This window comes from Nesoenas mayeri, assembly GCF_963082525.1.
Source record: "Nesoenas mayeri genome assembly, chromosome: 9".
Lineage (NCBI taxonomy): Eukaryota > Metazoa > Chordata > Aves > Columbiformes > Columbidae > Nesoenas > Nesoenas mayeri.
The window spans coordinates 13,380,472-13,395,185 of NC_137557.1; the positions used below are offsets into that span (position 1 = coordinate 13,380,472).

The following is a 14,714-nucleotide window of genomic DNA, read 5'->3' on the forward strand; positions in this document are numbered from 1 at the left end:
GCACCTGCTCATGTCCCAGCAAGAGCGAGACTGCACCTGAGATCCATGGTACGAAGTCTGCAGGAGACAGTACAGCTGGGCACGGGCTCCAGATGCCGAGGAAGCTGCCAGTGCTGGTGGTGTGAACAACAGGAACAGCTATTTCAGCAACCACCACGTGCGACCCACAAGCAGCTTCGAGAGGCTGGTCACCTCCTCCCACTGTGGCACAGGGAGGGCACGGCTGGCCCAGGACAGGACACTGTCCTCACCAGTGTGACAGGCCAGAAGTGCAGCCACAGGGAGAGCCCAGGGACCAGCACCGGGAAGGGACAGGCAGGGCTGGGGGAGCTCTGGGGCAGAGGTTCAGAGCCCAGGGATGTAACACCCTCCTCGTGTGACCAGTCCAAGGCTGGAGAGCACACCAGTGCCAGGAGAAGCACCCAGGTGCAGCCAGGGAAGGAAAACATGGCACCAACAGACCCAAGCCCTCTTTGCCAGCTGCCTTGTTTTCCTGCAGATTTATTGTTGTTCCCACACTCAATAACAGCACAGTGAAGGCACAATAAGGAAACTTTAGTGATCAGTGGCTGCTAATAAGCAAGGCTTTCCAAGAGCTCACTGAAGCCAAGAGGAAAGGCTTGACAAGCTCTTTCTGCTGACACTTGCTAGGGCACAGCCAGGCAGCTGCACCACGAACACGTGGCTCCTCTTTCTGCTGACGCCCACGGGGAATGTGGCTGTAAACACGCACAGGGTGAGCACACTCGCTGCTTTCTCACCGATCCTATCATCTCAGGGTGCAAGGACAGGGCCAGGTGCTGTGTGGCAGGGACACAGCCACTCATACCACCAGACCTGGATGTGGGCAGCCTTGCACCAAAAGGTCCGTCACTCTGCAGGAAGGAGCAGAACCCCAGAAGCCCACCTCAAAAGTTTGTTAGCTTTCTTTGCATTTCAAATAGCTCTGGATAACATCTCTGTGCAGAAGAACAAGAGAGCCTGTGTTGGCAGAGGCAGCTGCTGCAGCAGCTCAGCGAGGGCTTACCCTTGGGCATGATGCGATGCATGGCCACCGACAAGAAGAAGATCGAGTCACTGTAGTAGGTCCCTGATCCAGCGCTGAAGTGTTTCTGCATGGCTTCGACAATTGGAAACAGCTTTTCTGTCAGCTCATTCACATCATGCACTATTACCTAGGAGAGACGCCAGAAACACCGCTCAGTCACTGCCTCTGGGGACGGGCCCAGCACCGGCACCCTTTGCTCAGCCAGCACGGGTGTGGGGCGAGGCGGGGGTTGTTAAAGCACAGATACTGCTGGTTGGTACCACAGCTGCACAAAGTGACCCGGCTGCCCCAGACCCTGTGTGTCCCCCTGTCACCAGAGCCAGCTAAACATGGCAGGGAAAGGAGGGAAGGATTTTTACAGCCATTTCATAACTGTGAGATGGGCAAAGACTCGAATCCACACACACAATCAAGCGTATTCAATGTTTTGTGGATTTTTTTCTGGTCTGTTCCCACTGCCTAATGCAACCATGTATCTGGTCTGCCATATGGAATCCATCAGAAGAGGTGAGTGCTCACTCCAGGCTCTGGCATCCTGCCGTTTTGAGGCAAGCCAGACCACGTCACTTACCCTGAGGACCAAGCCTTGCTCCCTGCCACAGAGACAGGCTGTGACAGGGCCAGGGATGCAGCCCGGATTTCCTGAACCCCAGCCCAGCAGGGAGACAAGCTCTGCAGCACGTCCTGCCAGCGCCCAAGGGGGAAGGGAGGATGGGCCGCAGCACGCTGCTGAAAATCCACACACCAGCAGTTACAGCAGAGCCGAGCATCTTCTCTAGATGGAGCTCAGCCCGCTGGTGCTGGAGCTTTGCTCGTGCCAGCAATGACCTGCACTGCTCGGCCCCGCAGGAGCCCATACACCAGCACCCGCCCTGTCACGTCTGCACAGTCCTGGCTATGCGCCAGAAGTAGGAGCAAACGTATCTTGTCAGCTACTGAAATTTTACATGCTTATCGCTAATTTTGGTCAAAGGCTGATGAACAGGAACCTGCAAGCAGCCTAATGCTTGTTATACACACAGAAGGATGCAGGTCACTGAATCAGGCGTGGTAACCACAGGGATTTTCAGGGTAATTAAGAGAGATGAGGGACACGACCCCGGTGCGGATGGGGGAAGCACAGGAACTTCAGTGTGGAGACTCGAAGTCGCGCTGTCTTTCTCCGGCCAGGGGAAGCAGGAAGAGCCCGGCAGGAACCGAAGGCCAGCGAGCAATCAACTTTGCAGCAGTACTTGAATTTTAGAAAGAGCAGCCTAGTTTGAGGGATACCAAGACACTTTCCCAAGCTGGCCCTTCCTTCAGGAGGGAACTCAACTCCACGGTCTCTGGAGGTCCCTTCCAAACTACTCAACAGTTCTATGGTTTCACTCCTTTTCCCTACCGAAACTTCATGTGGTTAAGAAGACCTGTGGTATACACTTAAACAAGCAGTATTTGCTTTTTTTAACATCATACCAAATCAATTGCTTCAGAGGAAAAGGCAGCTCTGGAGCAGGAGCTGGTGCAAGGTCCATTCTCTTGCTGCTCTGACTCTGAGCAAGGCTGGCATGGAGACAGAGGCAGCAAACAGGCTGGAGCTTCTTCCCACACCTTCTTGCAGAAAACATTACCAAGATCAAAGCACCCTTGTGTGGGAGGTGGGGAGCTGCTTGTGGGACCCGCAGTACACTGGACAAGGCAAGATGACATGCCCATCCTGACCCCGGCAGCAGAGCCCACAGTGAGGTACCACTGAAGGACAGTCACAGCGGAGTCCCCACAGGGCCCTCCTTGGGAGAACAGCCCGAACACCACCCTTGCCATCAGCCGGGTGCTGTGAGATCCCTCGTGCAGGCTCCATGGCCAGCGTGTCCCTCGTTGGGGACAGTGTCCTGCTGCTGGGCTCGGGGCCAAGCGCCTGCAGCAGGACGGCAGGAAAAACACAGAACAACATGTACCAGGAAAGTGCATTGGGAGAGCTCATCAGCAGCCACACCTGGCTTTGGATAGCACAGAATATCCCCCCAGACACCGCAGGGGAGGAAACACCATTACCAGCAACATTATGGCAGCATCTCACCCCAGCCCTGCTGAGCTGCACGATGGCTTCACCATCACAGTTGGCACTGGCCACGCTGAGGGAACAGGCAGCTGATCGGCAGCACCAAGCGCCGCTGTCCGCAGTGATCCCGGGTAGCCAGACACAGTAGGACACCGCTCCCCAGCGCAGAGGCACTGACTCCTGTGCACGGAGCTGAGCAGCACCAGCACCGCAGTGCTCGATGTGCTGCTCCCAGCCCCGCTCAGCAGGGGCAGCTTCAGGGTCCAGCCGGACTGGAGAATTGTGGAGGAGAAATACAGCACCTGTAACCACCCTTCTGCATCCAGCAAAGGCAGCCTGAGGTCTGCACAGCACATAGGAAACAGCTGAGCAGGGAGAAAAATTAGCCAAACCCATTTCAGTCACCTCTAAAACGAGGAGAGTGCCAAGCACTAGTGGACAAAAATCATGGGAAAAATACTCCTGAAACTCCAGACACCGCATCATCTGCCTTTCCTCCTCTGCCAAAGAAAACAGGAAAACGGTGTCTTTTGCCCACCCTTTGGTTAGGCACTTCTGCAAAGCAAACTCCCGAGCAGCTGAATCTTCCTTCCACAGCCACAGACCAACTGGTCTACCAGGGCTGCGAGGACTTCTCCTCTCCCAGCTGCTGACTTTAGCACAGCCTGTTGATCTGATGCTAATTTTGTACTTTGTTATTTATTTGTGTAGCAGCTTTCAGTAAATCCCCATAGCTAAATCTGACCAGGTTTGCTGAGGACACTAAGAAAAGTTCTAGGGGTTTCCTGTGCAAGCAGAGTTTTATAAACATGTCGCATAGCAAGAAAAGTCCCTTTCAATTGATTCACTAGAATAAACACCCCACATTTTGCTTCTCTTTAACTTTCCCTCCTTCTAGTGCCAGATATCTTTGGAGCTGTCTTGCAAGCGCGGGGTCATGGCAGTTCAGTCACATTCACCCCAGCACATCTCCGCACAGCACCGGACCTGTGGAGGAGTCGGCGTTTGGCAGCATGCTCCACAGGGCCCATCTAAACAGGCAACCAGGAAGAGCAGCAAGCAGAGTATGCAGTTCGTTTCACCCTCTAAGGAGAACGACACAAATAGGCGATATGAATCAGCACAAGGAGTCAGATAGTGCAGTCCAGAGTTGCAGGAAATAGGGCGAGTCGGGCTCTTTGTAAGTGTCATATCGGCTGCTGAGACATGCCCGGGCTCGCTCCCAGGGAAGCAGGAGAGGCTGCAGAGATCTCCCTGCAGCCCACAGGACGTGGTGCCTGCAACTGCGAGCAGAAAAGCCCTGAGCTCAAAGGACAAGGCTGGGGTGGGCCAGGTCCTGGCTGGGTGTTGGCTGCGGCGAGTCCTTCCTGCAGCCCCAGCACCGCCGCTGCCAGCGCTGCGCAGCAGCGTCCCCGTCCCGCTGCTCCCCCCCCGCGCAGGCTGCACAGCGCGGAGCTCCAGCTCCATCTGCCGCTCGCCCTCGACACGCTGCGCTCACAGCTCCACAGCTGGGCCACATCTGCACAGGCACTGTGGGACCGTGACGCCACATCCTGGCTGCCCTGCAACTGGGACAGCCCAGGGCTGCCCTGCCCAGGAGGGGTGGTTCTGTGCCTCAGCTGCTCCCACACACCCCACTGTGGTCCCTCCTAAACCCTCCCTGGTCCTGCCCTGGCAGGCTGCAGCCGGCTGCTTCAGTCTCCAGGACATTTTGAAAGCTCCTGAATTCGATTAAGGAGAAGCAAGAATTGGCCCATGACCTTCCCCAAGGGCTGGGATTGAGGTTTGATTCCTGGGCTTCACCATAATAGAGGACCCAGCTAATCCCAGCTCTGCTAGGACGGGAAGGCAATGACAGCTCCAAAAGCAAAGCCCAAATCACATCCTCATGAAGTAAAAGTTATATTCAAAATTGTAACATTACATTACATTCAAACTCTGAGTGGTTTATCAAGCCTCACCTATGGGTCTGCTCGGGCAAAACAGCGTTAAGAAGCAGACAAGTGTTCTGCGGACACCAAAAGAAACCAGAAGAGGTCGCAGGATGGAGAGAGGTTACTGCTGGAGCTAAGGACCAGGCTGGGGATCAACCATGTTCAACATTTAGCTGCACAAAAGGTCCAAGCTGTGGTGACAATTCCTGCCACTAAAGAAGAGGAATGAGGTAGACTACAGCAAGAATAAAAAGGCACTATCACCTGCTAGTGCACCAGAAATTGTCACCGTGTTAAGGGCAAGGCTGTATGCTTCTGAAGTGTGGAACAGCATCTGCTCTCTAGGAACTCTCTAGCTCAGACCAGGTCAGTGAACAGATCTAAGTGTAGTGCCAACCACAGGCTGGCTAATGCAACGCCAGGCTCTGCCAGGAGAGAGGGAAGCAGCTGTTCCACAAAGCAGATCCCAGTAAGATCTCACCTGAGTCCTCCAGACCATCCAACAGAGATCAGTTTTGGTGCAAGACCTACTCACCAAGACATGAGCCAGGCTTTACTGTGAGTCCACAAGCACAGATAGGGGCCTGTCCAGCAACAGACCCATCACTACATGCCCCCACCTCCCACTCCCACCTCCCACCACATTTAACTCACAAGCCTGTGTCCTCCTGGTGAAGCAAGGCTGTCCGCAGAGGAGTTTGGTTTCTGCGAAGAGCAGATAGTGGTAAGGCAGCCACAGGCACACAGGGGTGTCTGCAAGGGATCTGCACACCATGGTGACCCAGGGGTCCCCACTCCAGGGGACACGATACCGCAAACCTGAGTCAGCTGTTGCACTGCACCATCACGGGGCACTGCCAGTGCACCTCACCACAGCAGGGAGGAATCCTCGTCAAGGCACCACGCACACCCCTCCAGAGAGCTGAGCACTGCCAGCACAGCGCAGGTCACCCACCAGTATTCGTGACCCGACTGAGCACCAGCACCAGTAAAGAGCTTTTTAAGAAAAAGGAAAGGTGGGATTATTTAGCAACAAGTGATTCTTATGAATGATGTTAAGGTTACATCTCTAGTTACACCTCAGCAGAGTTCAGCTAATTTTAAATATCTGAAAGATGAGAAATGAAAGGTTACAGCAGAAGTAGAGGTTGCTTCCAAGCAACACTCTGCAGCAGCACCTCGGGACAGGAAAATCAAGTTACCTGGCATCTCTGAACTTCATAATCTTCCAGTTTTCAGACCTGTTCAATGTGAAGGAAAGCCTGACTTCGCATAGACTGCACTGACGACATTTTTGGGAGGCAGAACTGTTTCTCCGCCAGGCAGCAGGATGAATGTTTGCACGTGCAAGCTCCCCAACCTTTGCAGGCTCTCCATTCCCTTCTTCAAGAGCCGCTGGCAGCAGGGTGATACACCTGGTCCTTGTGCTGAGACGCTGAACCGGGGCTAACCACAGGGTCTGTACAAGAGGAGCAGCGCTGCTCAGAGCAACTGCTCTTTGGAGCAGAGTGGTTCACCAGGTCTTCCCGGGCCACTCAGACCTGGGTTCGATAACCACTGACCTGCACCAAGACAGCCCCATCACGCAGGAAAAGGCAGCACAGGGGCTCATCTCACACAGAGCGAGCCCTTCTAAAGATTCAAGACGCTGGGGAAAGACGCAGCCTCCTCCAACGCCGATGTGAAGGAACCCCCGCTCTGGATGCCGCCGGAGCAAGAGCTGGCAGCAGGGAAAGTTTGTTTCCACCAGAACTCCGCTCCCTTTATCTTGCCGGGAGATGAACATCACCCAGAGAGCCCCGCGCTCCCCTGCAGCCCCGGGGGACGCTCTGCCGGGGCAGCACCCCGCCCGAGCAGCCCAGCCCCGTGCGGCGCGGCCCCGCGCCCCTGCCCGCCCCCGCCCGCACCTGGTGAGGGAAGGCGGCGCCGCGCAGCGCGTCCCGCAGCAGGCCCAGGCCGATGTCCCTGCTGGCGCCCTCGGTGACGAGGTGGAGGTGCAGCGCGTCCCCGCCGGCCAGCCGGCCGTGCCGCAGCATGGAGCGCAGGGCCGCCTGCCCCTTGGCGCGCAGCGCCGGGCTCCGCTCCGCCTTGGTGAACATCATGAGGAGGTGCAGGTCGCGGCCCCCCGCCGCCGCCTCGCCGCGCTGGGGGTGGCGGTGTGCCGGGGCGGGCGGCGTGGCGCGGAGGCGGCGGGTGGCGCTGGAGAAGGTCTCCCCGCCGCCGCACAGGTAGTAGAAGGCGCAGACGGCCAGCGCCGCGGCCAGCGCCAGCGCGCACGGCTGGGAGCGCGCCCAGCCCCGGCCCCGCGCCGCCGCCATGACCGGGCGGGCCCAGCGCCGCCGCCCGCCCCCGGCCCGCCCACACGGAGCCGCTCGGCGCGTACAAAGGTTTAATCCATACAGTATTTACAGTCCTTACAGCATGTACAGGCCGCGGGCTACAAAGGTATATAACGCGTTTCTCTCATTTACAATGACAAACTACAGAAAACGACATTCAAGTTTCGAGTACAAAGGGAACTGGGGGCGCGTGTACAGTCTGTACAGTTACACCTGGAGAGTTACAGAATGCAGGAATTTTACTGCTGGAATGCTTAAAAATCACCAAATACAGACAGACACAGTGATAAAGAAAAAAATAAAGTTCGTTATTTCAGACAGTAGCTCCTCTGCTTGAGGAAATGATGATTTCTCAGTGATTTCTATCAAAACATGGAAAATCTGGGATCTTAACAGAAAAGTGAGTAGGATGTTTTTCCTCCTCTATCATCTCCTTCCATGGGAAGAGAAACAAGAAAACACCATATGCAAAAAGATAAAGCAAGTGTATGAAACAGGATATTCCGAAGTGGTACGTTCATCCTTTTCCCCAGTATTGCCATTCTGGAGTTTGTATCTCTTTTAAAAATGGGCTTTTGTGCAAGAGAATCAGCTGCACAACCAAGTGGCATAAACTCTAATTTCAGAAAAAGTGTCCATCTGCACACAGGCAGAGATGCTGTCTTGCAAAACTTCCTCTTTCAGTGTGTTAAATAACCAGCTCAGTCCTTTTGACAGTGTAAAAATACTACATCCTTAGCACTTGCATATTATTTATAGTTTTATCAAATGGTCCTTTTATATTCACTGTGTCACTGGAGATTCCCATGATAAAAGAGTTAACATGCACACTTTAACACAGATGGCTGCAGAGAGGCACCAAAGTCCTGGAAACATCACAGCCAACCCTACCCTATTCTAGTTCTCACCTTTTTGCTTTAGTGCTACAAAGTTTTTGCCCTATTGAGAACTCTAAGAATTTGGATAATGTGTGAACTGATGTCATACTGCAAAACGGGAGAAAATTCCTCTTACATGAGGATTTGCTGACAGCATCGGAAGGTCTGGTTGCATTTTCTGAAACTATTTCAGCTCAGTATATAAACAGGTAAAATATAAAAGCCCATAGAGTGAAAAATACAATATTAACACAGGATGCTTTAATGCACTAACATTAGGAGCTATGAAAGGTACAATCTAAAGCTTCTGAAATAAGTGCAAAGATTGACACTGATTTCAGGGACTTCTGGGATTAGGTCCTAATTGGTAAGGAGGCCAAAGTCCACAATGTACTACTGAACAACTGAAACATGCGTTCAGTGCAGTATGTGCGGCTTGTGAAAGCAAATAAAAACTTCTACCGTCTACCGCCTACACGCAAATTTACAGGAACAAATTCCACCATGTCTAATATAATTCAGTGGCATGATGCAGTATGATAATTCAAGAATTTAAGTTTATATGCACTGTACTGACATTAACATAAAATATGAAAACTTATGAAAAACTAAAACAATACAGATCTTAAGGAGACACCACAGACACCATTCTAATCCACATGCAATGTAAAAAAATTACACTTCTGAAATCAAGATGCATTAGAATATATATTGAGCTGCTTGACATCTGTCTTTCCAAGAGACTTCTGGAACATGATCTAACTCTGGCTAGGAACAATATTATAAAAATCTTTAAATGGGCTATCTAGTAAATTACCAAAAATCCACGTGAAAAGTGATTTTTAACTGTGTCAGGAATCGACTGCCTTGTACTCCACTGATTCAGACCTATCATATTTCATACCTACAGAGAAACATGGACAGGAACTGAAGCTGTCCAGTATCTGGTACAGGGAACAAGATGTTAACCCACAATGGAACCTTCTTGTCCACTATTCTAGTTATACTTACATTCATACTAAAATAAAAATAGAAGTTTCCAGACATTACTGAGCAGAAGATTATTGCTCAGTGTCAGAACTCGATAGGGAAATCCAGATCTTCAGAGTACTTGAGATAATCCTACTCTGTAAGAATCCTGCGAGCTACAGAGGCTCTGGAGCACTGAGCCTGCTGGTCTGGGAGGACTAAGCCCTCAATAGATTTCATGCAACTTAATGGCATTTTCATTTTTGCGGCTGAGCAACATCCTAACATATGTATTGCACTTGACTTGAAAAAAAAGCTTTAACTGAGTGCCGTTGATACGGGACATCCTAGCGTACCTAAAAGGACTAAGGAAAAAGGTTGCAGGGTCAGAAGTGACTGACCTACTCCCTGAACCCTTAGAACTCCAGAGCTTCTGAAAAGAGCAATACAACCCGTGGATCGGGTACATTACTAGTCCTCTAGCACAAATACACTGATGCTGCTTCCCAGACAGGTGACAGCTGGAAATGCAGCAAATGGCTCTGCAGAGCTACAGTGAAGAAATTTCTTGTTTATAGGAAGCCATCCTGCAAAATTTGTCATGGAGATTTGTTTTGGCTCGGAAGGAAAATACCAGTGGGGATTTGAAATAAGTGTATCAGACATTTTTCCAGCAGCAAGGACTGAGATAGCAATTATGCCATTAAGCTTTAGGTAGCTTTACATTGCAGCCAATCACACTATATACTGCCTCTCATGTAGGCTGCAGAAGACAAATCTTTAGAAAAACCTATGTCTAAAGTGTATGCTATATATGGCCATATCTCATATTGTCCCATCTGTACACTGGGAATTTTACTTATTAAGATCTACTAAAACATCCACTGCTGTTAAATACTGCAGATTAGGAAGTACATTATCATTTCATAGACAGCTATTTACAGGTGATATTCCTAAGTGTCTTATTGTTCAGACTAAACACACTCTTTAAATGGACAGAATCTGCTTTTCTAGCATAACTAGACCACATACAAAGCAAGAACTGTTTTGTAAGATTCTTCTGCTTGGCAAAAGAATCTATTGGATGCTTCAGAAATGCTATTAGCTTTGCAGCAATAATCATCCAGATTGGATGCATTGTTATAAGTTTTATGCAAAACAATAAATATTTTAAATTTAACATGCCAGAAAGTTTAATTTACCATAGTTTACAGAAATTCTTTACCTAATTTTGCTTGTCTTACCCAGCTTGGCGAAAAGCCAATTCATTTCCTAAATACATTTATATAGCAAGCCAGCATAATGCCATGGCTGTTATGATTGTTAAAAACCTCACTACACTGATACTACATTACCTAAAAATTCTGCGTAAGTTGTCCATAGGGCAGACAAACAGAGCATGAAGACTTGCATCTGCTGGTTTGGGGTTTCAGGTGATTACTATATGGGTATTAAACAGCCCGGCACATAAGCATGTACTGACAGTCACCGTTTATACAAGTACATGGGTAGCGCGGAGCTCACAACTGAATACAGCAAACTGTGTTGCTGCCTTCAGAATGCAGCCGGAGACTCTGCTCATCCGTTATGTTGCAAAAACGTGCAGTGAAAGTCCTGGGTTTTCTTCTGCACACCTTAGTTTAGACAACATGTCTACATACGTGTCTTTGCAGATTATATAAAGGACATCGATTGCCCTAAATTTAGCGTGGCTGCACTACCTATCAGATTTCATATATCCAGCTTAGGGCTAATAGTGAGAACAACAAAAAGAAAAGGTAACAAACAGCCTTCATATGACTGTTCTACACAAACTCCATCGGCTCAATTTTTACTTTCATGTCTCAAATTCCAAGTTTTGATGTCAAAATACTACAAACAAACCCCACATCACGTCCAGAAGGATTAAGTTTATTTTTCATGAAAGGTTCCACATGCTCATTTAAAAGAATACTTGCTGCACAGAAAGTTTAACTTAAGAGAAGGAAAATAGACTGCTCTTAGAAGTTTGGTCCTCCAGGATATATACCTATTGTGACTGACCCGCAGTCACCAGCATAAAGGCCAGCCTGGTGTTAAAGCTTCCACTGTGAAAGAGCTTGCAAAAGAGCAGGAGTCACCATGTCTTGTTATTAACAACCTACCTCTAATGAGAGTCAGCACAGGAACAAGAGAATCTGTTAAGTTATAGGCTCACAAACAGAAGGACAACTCAGTAAGTCATTACCTGATTTCCCTTCCAAACAGTCCCAGAAAATGCAACCCAGACCTTCTCGTCAGAGGCACATTCCTCATGGCAACAGGGAGACAGGTGACAGTCAGGGATATGAAAATACAAAGCTGGTCTGATCATCCTGCCATCCAGAGTCTGCAATGCACACAGCTATGCCCTGCTAACTTTGTGTACAAACTGCAGACAAACTTTGTACTTGCTAACAGGTACTATTTTTATACTGAGCTAGCAGGTATTTCTTTTATTTTTAAAGATTTTCTTTAGCTGCTGAGGTATATGTACTGTAGAACATAAACTGACTCATACATTTCCCCAGCTACCACAATCTAAAGCTACATTGAAGTGGTCATTTTATCCAAACTATCTAACAAAATGCATATAATTCATTCTGTTAAAGTAAAAAAAGACTTGCACTATAAGGATCAGGTTCTTCTTCTTGACACTTAAGACTTCTGGGAATCTGACTGCTGGAAACGGTTTAGCTTCTCTGGATTATTTGATGCCATTTGAGAAAAGTCACGAAAAATGTCCTGATAAATTTCATCTCCTGGGTAGAAAAGAAAAGGGAAACAGTTTTAATCATTTGTGACAGTTAACATCACCCACCATTGCACGAATGTCCTACTGTGCTACCAGTTACTGCACAACACTTGTTCACGTATAAATATTGCTTATAGATGGAATGATGCTGATGTGAACTCTTTGGGACTGTTTACTTGCATGCACATTCTGTAGAAGCAAATTAAACAAAGCCAAACTATACCTGAAATAGTACCTCACAGGCAGCCACGCAGAGGAAAGTTCAGAGTTAGAAAGGAAAAATGAAAGCATTTTAAAGCAATGTAAAAAGAAAAATGTTTATTAGCCATTAAATAATAAAATCCTTGTTTTTGCAAGGAAGTGCTAACCAAGATTCTCTTCAGAAAAGTAGAATTATGGCATAAATAAAGATTTACTTGGAAACAGAGGTCAGAAGTCTTACAGCCAGACAGAACTCTCCATGAAAGAAACAATCAGCAAGCAAGAGTATAAAAAAACCCCAATCCTAAGTAGAGAAATTATTGTTCATAAATCCTTTTGTTCTATTACTTTAGCAAATATAAATTTTTACATTCATTACTGAACATTTATTACATCTTTTAGTTTTATCTATAAGAGTGATGATACTTTACTTAAACATCTTCCATTTGGTTATTTTTATCTTTACCCTTTGTGCTTAAACACAACCTCACTACTGGCACATATTCCAAAGTGAGGGATGGCAGCAGTTCCCAGCAGGCCTGTCTCCCTCCCCCTCCCTGTCTATACAGGAAAACACATCCCGCGATGATTTCTTTTTGAGTCCTTGCCAAGTTATTCTACTGCCACTTTAAAATGGTCATTTTCACATTCTTTCATCTGCTGCAGCATTTTGGGCCTTGAGTTCAGGTTTCACTTTAAAACATTAATCATACCCTATTGCCTTCCAATGGAATTAAACGCATAAAACATTTGGTCTGGTCAGGAACTATGCAGCCATCCAAATTTTACTGTCTTCCCACATAGGACACAAGATCCCAGCACTACTCGCCCGTAGCTTGATTGGTAGCATGACAAAGAAATCAACCCCAAAATCTCTTTCATCGTGTATGCTGAACACAAAGACTTTTTTTTCCCAATCTGATTGGGGAAGTATTATTCCACCACTTTTATTTTTTCCAAAGGACAGTTTTAAAAGGATTTTTTGTGTGTTATAAAAGTTGGCACTACAGTGAACAGTTACACTGTTTTGTTTTTCTATCTTTTGATGCACATCTCCAACATTATAACAGAAATATTATTCTTTCGGAGATGAGACTGCATTCATTTGAAAACACTTTCAGAAATGACAACTGACCTTCCAGAAATATTTAACATGCATGGCATGTGGGTTTATATAAAAATCTAATGACATGATTCTTCCAAAACTCTAAAAGATAAATACATTCAACACTGCTCTACTGGTAAAAGTTCTAGTGAAATTCCCTTTTGGTTTTCAGATTTAGTTTCAAGTCTGTTCTAAAGATGAAGCAGGCACAGGACACTTCATTGTAATAGTTTCTGATAACTGCTTGCACCAGGAGAAAAGCACAGGATGAAGAGAGTTGTAACATTCATCACAAGAACAGCTATGAGGAGCAAATTGGAATCAAACTTGTATGATAAAAGCCATTACGCTTTTAATAGAGAAGTGAGTTCCACTGGTGAACTAGTACTGTAGTTCAAGTTGCCACATTTGGTTCTTTCAAATGAACTTGAAAGAAAAAACAAAAGCTAGCTTTGCAAGATTCATTGTGGCTCTTCTTTTTGGCTCTATTACATAACAAAAATACTATATACAAAAATAGACTAAAATAAAGTGCCCCTTTAGTTTGTATGCTGCGTTAAAATATTTAATACTGTAAACCTTATAATTATTTCAAAATCCTACTTTAAAATTGAATTCTTGAAATTCCCGCTCCAAACAACATTTTCCCTAAAGTGCAGATTTTATGTACAAAAATACTGTAACACTGCTTTACCATTTAACACCAGAGTAACTCAAAAGGCACACATGATACATTCAAGAAAAGATAGGAAGAAAAAGTAGCAATACTAATATCAAATAGTTAGCAGACCTACTGTAGCACCAGAAGATGAGCACTCAAGTATTATACAAGAAACAGTACAATGGTGCATATGGCTTCTACCACCAGAAATGAACTTTCTGTGGAACAAGCTGGTTTCAGCCCATTCCCCCTCTAGCAATATTTTGGAAGACCAACTGTACCTTGGCAAAGCAATATATACATTCTCTCAGTAGCTCAAACCAGCCAGGTATATTTAAATTTGAAACACTGACGCCATTAGCTACAGTAGTAATTGTTTATCAACCACATTACTAAAGCAGAGAAATATGCAGTTGGTTTCACTCTGATGACAGCAAACTCACACATTGATATTTACCCTCACATAGCTCCCAGTAAACTTACAATTGCCTTGAAAATCCTTATTTTCTTCTAGAATCTGAATTTTGGAAAAGAGGAGCTCTAAATTCTGTGTGCTGCCCTTATTTTAATAAGGTGTCTAAGCTGTGGAGGAGACCTGGCTCCATTCTCAGCACGTCGGGGCACCGCACCGCGCAGCAGTAGAGACAGGTTTTGTGCCTGCACATCCACACAACCCTTCCAGCAGGCTGGCAGCCATTAACATTATAAATACTCAGATATTTACTTCAGCTTTTAAAAGAGACTTCAGCAAGTAAAGAAGGGAGG

The 14,714-nt window shown here is 47.3% G+C and overlaps 2 protein-coding genes across 4 annotated transcripts in view; both read right to left on the reverse strand.

Moving 5' to 3' along the window:
- XXYLT1 (xyloside xylosyltransferase 1) overlaps positions 1-7,341 on the reverse strand; it is a gene marked incomplete at both ends in the record, with an annotated part of 33,664 nt that extends 26,323 nt beyond the window's left edge. The window contains 2 exons of the mRNA XM_080349639.1: positions 1,028-1,175; positions 6,931-7,341. Coding sequence (XP_080205765.1) covers positions 1,028-1,175; positions 6,931-7,341 — 559 coding nt within the window. The remainder of the gene's footprint in view (positions 1-1,027; positions 1,176-6,930) is intronic.
- A 122-nt stretch (positions 7,342-7,463) lies between these two features.
- ACAP2 (ArfGAP with coiled-coil, ankyrin repeat and PH domains 2) overlaps positions 7,464-14,714 on the reverse strand; it is a 63,977-nt gene continuing 56,726 nt past the window's right edge. For all 3 annotated transcript variants that reach the window (XM_080350174.1, XM_080350173.1, XM_080350172.1), the window contains one exon: positions 7,464-11,989. In XM_080350174.1, the coding sequence (XP_080206300.1) occupies positions 11,886-11,989 (104 nt within the window). In that variant the 3' untranslated portion in view covers positions 7,464-11,885. The remainder of the gene's footprint in view (positions 11,990-14,714) is intronic.